The sequence below is a fragment of the Vigna radiata genome, unplaced genomic scaffold (genome assembly GCF_000741045.1).
Source record: "Vigna radiata var. radiata cultivar VC1973A unplaced genomic scaffold, Vradiata_ver6 scaffold_169, whole genome shotgun sequence".
NCBI lineage: Eukaryota > Viridiplantae > Streptophyta > Magnoliopsida > Fabales > Fabaceae > Vigna > Vigna radiata.
The window spans coordinates 662,694-669,619 of NW_014542363.1; the positions used below are offsets into that span (position 1 = coordinate 662,694).

Here is a 6,926-nt window from a genome sequence, read left to right on the forward strand (position 1 = left end):
CTTAGAAATTTGGGATTGCATTTTAAACTTTGTTTTGACACTTATCATCTTTGGAAACTTAGAATGATTGAAGTTTTCTTGATGAATGTTGAATGATTACATTTGAATTGATGTTTGGAATTGATGTTGTCTGGATAAATTGTTGTTTGGGATTGTTAATTTCTCATTTGCAGGTTTTGGGTTTAATAGAGAAGCAAATTGGCTTCAAAAAAGACTATCAAAATTACAGACGGCCTTCAGGCCCTCGCTAACAAACTTTCGAACAGCGTTACCGAGGGCCTCATAGCCTTCAGTATTACCCACGGCCTTGAGGCCTTCGGTAATACCGAGGGCCAAAAGGTCGTCGGTAACGTTTCCGACAAGCAAATTACCAACGGCTTTGGAGCCGTCGACAGGCCGTCGGTAATGGGGGTTTACCGACAGCTTTTGGTCCTTACCGAGGGCTTTTGTCCGTCGGTAAATCCAGCTGGCAGTGTCTCTAGCTACTATCGGTGCCGCCAGTGATAGTTTTGGTCGTCTAGAGGAAGGCATGGCGACATTGGTCATGTGGAGGGCAGAGCTGCCGCTAATGAAGGTGGAGAAGAGACCTTTGTTTCTGAAAAAGAGAAAAAAAGAAAAAAAAAACCCTAGGGGGCTTGAGTCTCGCCTAGAAAATATGAAGTGTAGCTCTAAATTTCATCTTTACACTCATTCACTAACAGATCAATATAAATATATCTACAAAATAACATGTCTTCTGCCAAATCATCAAATTTTTAACACCGTTTGTTTCTTTTTAACGGAAGGAACTAATTTGACTCAAAACTTTAAAAGTGAAGATTCATTTCAAACACTTTTAAAACGAAGGACTAAATTAAGACTTGTCAACGAAACTGAGAACAAAATTGACTACTAAACTTTTTATATTACTATTATCACTAAAAATGATTTAATAATCTTTATTTTTTATTTATTACTTTTTTTTATTTATCTTTGGTCAAATGTTATAAAAACTTTCACAAATTTCATGTTTAAATTCAGTCACAATTACTGCACAATCATTTAAAAATAATAACACACAATTTACTTTAAATTCATATATTTCTTTTCCCTCAAATCATATTCAATATAGCCTGATAGTTTATAAGTTTATGAAATTTCAGTCAAAAGATAAAAGAGGCACTTGTGTTTAATAATAATAATAATAATTTATATATACAGCACATGGGTCTCCCAGTGTCCGATTATGGTCATTGAAAGGGTAAGAAGGTCCTAGTCCTACAACATCAGACTCAGACAGGAGTGGTGAGCTCAATTTGATTCCCATCTGAACTGCTATCCCCTTTGTCATGAACCTGAATTGGTTTGTAAGTGTACAATTTGGCACAAACCAAGTAGTAAATAAGATTGAAAAACTGCAGTAATGTAATGATCCAGTAAAAGTAGTCTAATTTTCCCTTGTTGAGGTTATCAGGGAGCCAATTTGAGCCATTAGGTCCAGCACTGAATTTGTGGACCAAAGTAACCAAAAGGGTACTGACATAGTTGCCAGCAGAAATTGCAGTCCAAAATAGTGCCATTGCAGTGCTCCTCATGCTCTCAGGGGCCTGGTCATAGAAAAACTCCAAGTGCCCAATTGACATAAAGGCCTCAGCCATTCCATGAAGACTGTACTGTGGCACAAGCCAAAACACAGAGATTGGGATTGTAGTATGTGGATGCTCATAAAGCCCATGTGCCAAAGCTGCCTTCTTTCTCTTTGTTTCAACAAAACCAGCCACCAATGTAGCCAAGGTTGAGATCACAAACCCAATACCCATTCTGTGAAGGAAGCTTATGCCACGGTCCAACCCAGTGAATCTACGGGCAACTTTGATGAAGACTCGGTCATAGAAAGCAGTGGTGATCAGCATGGTGAGAATTGTAAACACAGACATGGAGCCTGCTGGAATTTGAAAGCTTTTGGTTAGGTGTCTGTTCATGGTTTTAGCTTGCTGGAGAGAAAATGTGTTTTGTTGGGCATAGGCTGTGATCAGAAGAATGCCTGAGGCCCATATCGGTCCCATTCTGATTATGGATTTCAATTCTTCCACTCTGTGCACTGTGCTTAGCCTCCATAAGTTGGGTGTTTTGCTGTCATCTTCTTCTGTCACAATTGCTGCCTTGTCCAAAAATCTGTATCAATAAGGAAAGAGTTGTGAGCTAAACTTATGTTCTTAACTTTGATGACACAGACACAAAAATTAATGACAGTAATAACTTATTTAATCAACTGTTGTAATGTCGTTGACTTTGTTGACACAGACAGAGAAATTAGAGACACTAATAATTTCTTTGAAGATGAGCCCGGACGAACTTATGTTTTTTTTTTTTAAGGAATTGTGTTTGCATATATTTATTTTTTATTTTGTAACATTTATCTCTTTTAATGTAGTAATCACTCTATCAAAAATATAGTAATCATAATTTTATTGAGAAGTAATATTGATCATTCATTAGTGAAGTACATTATAATTCGCAAACCAAAAGGATAGATTTTCTATGGACCTAAAATTAATGTTATCATTATCTTTGAACATTATTTGGTACTCTGTGGGACTAGAAAGGCATCTTTTCCAAAGTCGTATTGCTAGAGATATATATCAAACGAACATTGTGGACGCGAAGAAAACTAAAAACAACCATATAATTGAATTCATGTATGGACAAGACATCCTTGTTGTGTTCTGTGCACATGAAAGATTGTGTACTTCGTGGTTATCTACCTAATATGAAATCAACCTCTCTCTCTCTCTCTATTATATAAATTTGTAATTGGTAAAGAATTTTATTCATTGATATATATGGATGGAGAGATCATCCTTATATTATACTTTCAATTTAGGTTTTAAATTTACGTTTTACAAATAATAAAAAATGTATTATCTGTATATGTTTAGTAAAAAAATTTATTTTATCATGAATTTAACATGGATTCTTATGTTTTATTTTTTCTGTTTTTTAATAATTAGTTATTAAACTTTGAGGTATCAACTTGAGTTTAGTAGTCAAAATTTAATCATATTTAACTGGAGTTTATTTGAAAACATTGCAGCTGTATATTGAACTAGAGAATAACATTGTACGTTTCACCGCAAAAGTTTTAACTATTTTAAAATTTAAAATTATTAGGACACGAGGCATAAATCTTTTCTTGAAATAACACATAATATTTATTTTTTCTATTTTTCTTTGTTATCATATTATTTATATTGGATAAATATTTCACGCTATTTCACTTTATCTTCTTAATGTAAATGATGTGTAAATCACCATGATCAAACTTTTTCCAGAACATTTCATGACCCCACGAAGAAAAGAACGTGGCCCATGACTTTTGACCACTGATGAGAAAATCTAGTAAAAGTTTAGTAATTATATATTTTTTTCAGAAAAAAAAAAACAAGTGGATATATTACCAATCATAAAATAATGATAATTTAATAATATTTTTCTCACAACATTTTAACACTACCATTCACGTGTTATTTTGTAGTTAATTTATATTAAATTTATAATTATTATTATTATTATTGATAATAAAATTTTAGAATAATCAAATAATAATATCCAAATGATATTAAAATGTTATAAAAAGAATTTGTCAAATATCATTATCTTAAAAATAATATTTTGTGATTTTTAAAAGAAGAGATATTTGAGGCACTTACTTCATTTGTCCACTATGGAGAAGCTTCCCTCCCAACGAAATAGAGGCATCCAGTTCATCGTTTTGGTAGAGTAAACTAGCTTCTGACACATTTGGCACCTTTCTCTTCCGAATTGCTGCCACAGCCACTTGTACCAATCGGGTAAACGGGCTCCCAGCCGGGTTCAGGTTTCGGTAAAGCGGGTACCCTATAATGAAGGCAATAATTGAGATGAACATTGCGACGGTGGGGATCCCGAGGCCCAATCCCCATCCAATGTTATCTTGAATGTAAACCAAAACAGTCACAGCGACAAGAATCGCTGCACCCATCACAAAATAGTACCAGTTGAAGTAAGTCCACGTTCTTGTTGTCTGCTTCGGATCCGACTCGTCGAACTGGTCCGCCCCGAATGCCACGATGCAGGGTCGGATACCACCCGACCCGAGAGCCCCAAGAAGGAGTGAGCCATATAGAACTGCCAGCTGTCCTGCACTTGCTTGTTGGCATACCTCTTCTCCTTTGCAAGGAGGTGGCCTAAACTGTGGAAGCACTGCTGAAAGGGTCAAACTAATCATTCCCTGATTAGTTAGACAAAAGGTGACTAGTTAGGAAAAGCTTCCCTTATTAACCATGTGTGTTTATAAAGTAGACAAAGAAAACTTATTGTGATATAGACATCTTTCTTTATGAACAAAAATCAATCAATCTTGTAAAATAAAACAAAATAAATATATAATTAAAAATAGACTTTAAATTTAACTCAATCTAACAAAACAAGTCTGTAAATAATTTTACATCTATTTATATACTATAAATTAACTTTATTTCTAATCATCATAATACTTTCAATAATATAAAAAATATTCAATAAACTAAAGGAGAAAATACCCTTCTTCTTGATATCTTTGACATGTGGAACTTAACAAAATAATATAATATGATCTTTCGTTAAGCATAAAAAGCATCCTTAAAATTTTACCTACTTTCATGTTTTTATTCCATCTAACCATTTGAATTAGCCTAAGAGGCATCTGTCATAATTTGTAATTGTCATTGCTAACTTGCTAGTGACCAGTGTGGCCTTTTGCCAAAGGACATTAATATTTTGATAACACTTTTTTATAATTTTTTTAACAACAGGACACATGTTATTATTCTATTGGTCTATTTAAATTTATATTTAAAAAATATTTAAAACAAACTAATCACAAACGTATATGTTGTCAAAAAATTATTAAAAAAATGTTAAAAAAATGTTGTTAAAAAAAATTTTTCCTTTGCGAAATCGTAATTCCTCTGCAGATATCCTCACGTGAAAAAAGCTAACAGCTAAGCAAGATAACATTGACAGGACAAAGTCCTATCTATTCTTCTGAATATGTGAAGAGCTTCTATTAATATGACTGGAGAATATAAAAAAAAAAAAAAATAGAAAATTAAGTTTTACTGCAACCTCAAGAAGTGTTAAATCTGAGTACGTATAATGTTAATTTAGTTTTATAAAATTGATATAGTGATAAATTTATAAGAAAAAAGAAATAGGTTTTAGATTTAAGTCTTTCATTAACATTTAAAAATTATAAAATTAATTTGATAAATTTAAAAAGAGAGTTAGTTGAATCCTTCACAAACAAACAATTAACATCTACCATTAAAAAAAATTATAATCTAATTTTGAACACAATGAAAAGTTAGGAAAAGGTCTTTACTATCTGATATATGATGGAAGCAGCAGTAACAGTCCAAAACTTTCCGGCAAAAGAATCAGCAATGAAAGCACCAAGCAAAGGTGTCAAACTTGCAGTTCCACTAAAGTTAGTGAGAGTGTTAGCAGCTTTGGTTAATGGCAAATGAAGCTGTGTGGTCAAGTAGCTAATCATGTTTGTATTGAATCCCACTACGGCAAGCTTCTCACAAATCTCATTAGCTGCACCAAAAACAAATCAATCCAAAGTTTACATATCAGATCCAAAACCATTTGTTTAGAGAGTCTTCTGTTTTGAGGAGCTACGTAGCAGAATCTTATAATCACACTACAGAAAGTACTACAAAATTACTATGTAATGAAATTGTCACGTTATATATAGCTGAGATTCAAATCGATTCAAATCGTGCTTTTAAAAGATATGGTTTTGTTTCTTACCAACAAGATAAACTTTTGTTGGCTAAGAAGGTTGTGCGTTCTAGTAATGGAGGCAAAATTTTAATAAATATATAATTTGAGGCTTACCAAAGATGAAGGGCATTGTGATAAGCCCTCCCTTTTTCCTTCTAGCATGGTTTTCCTTCGGCTCCATCTTTCTAAAACCCCTTTGTCTATTCGTATTCTAGTATAAAATATGGGCTCAAAGTTTTGTATATATAGCCTAAACTTGAGGTTTGAAAGGATCTAAGTTTGTCACAGCAACTATTTTGTCAAGCGTTCACACCACGTTGTAGAGTTATGGCCACGAATATAATATAAATTTTTCTACTAAAAATAATTTGGCTCTAGGTAAAAAAACAGAGTTATCTTAATAAAATCAAATTATAAATTTGATACATTATGATTGGCGAGTGTGGGACAAGAAACTTTTGTCATACGCACATTTTTTTCGTCCCAACTTGTAATGTATATATTGTATTTATTTATAGATATTATTAGAATTAGAAGATATTATTTTGTTTTCGGTGGTCTCATATTGATTAGAAATAAGACCAAATTATAATCTATAGGTGGGGTGCAAACCTACCATAGAAACTGGTTTTATGTATTACAGTCTATCATAACGAGATCTATGTAGATATTCTGTTCCACATGTTGTTGGATCATTATTGGACCATCCATTAATTCTACTCTCATGTTTGAGATGTCTATACCTCGGTGTTAAAATCACTTTCTAATATTTGATGAGTTGGCCTGTTTAACTTTTTCATTGTTGGTACAATCATAGTTGCTGAATACATGCATATGCCCACCTCCCTTTTTCACTTTCTTGTTCACGCACCACAACAAAATATGTGCACAGTAAAAGTGTAGGTTGGGCATACCGTAAGATTTTTGTTTTCCCTACTATGCACGTGATTAATTAATCAATTTCAAGTTTATATTCTTTTTACGAAACCTAATTAACCAATCTTTCACTATTAAGTGTCAGAGCTTTTTCGAAGGAAATAAAACAGTTAATACTAATTTAAATATAATATAATAATTATACACATATTTTCTTGTTTTTTGTTGTTTTATTGTTGAAGTTCATTAAAATAAAGCTAAAT

At 32.7% G+C, this 6,926-nt stretch overlaps 1 protein-coding gene across 1 annotated transcript; it reads right to left on the reverse strand.

Annotated features, from left to right (window-relative positions):
- Positions 1-1,144: 1,144 nt before the first annotated feature.
- Positions 1,145-6,045, reverse strand: LOC106779859 (protein NRT1/ PTR FAMILY 3.1). Its single transcript, XM_014668070.2, has 4 exons — positions 5,902-6,045; positions 5,381-5,598; positions 3,690-4,249; positions 1,145-2,154 (listed from the first exon to the last, which is right to left on the reverse strand). The coding sequence occupies exons 1-4, from the start codon at positions 5,966-5,968 to the stop codon at positions 1,272-1,274; spliced, it is 1,728 nt and encodes a 575-aa protein (XP_014523556.1). The 5' UTR covers positions 5,969-6,045; the 3' UTR covers positions 1,145-1,271.
- Positions 6,046-6,926: the final 881 nt, after the last annotated feature.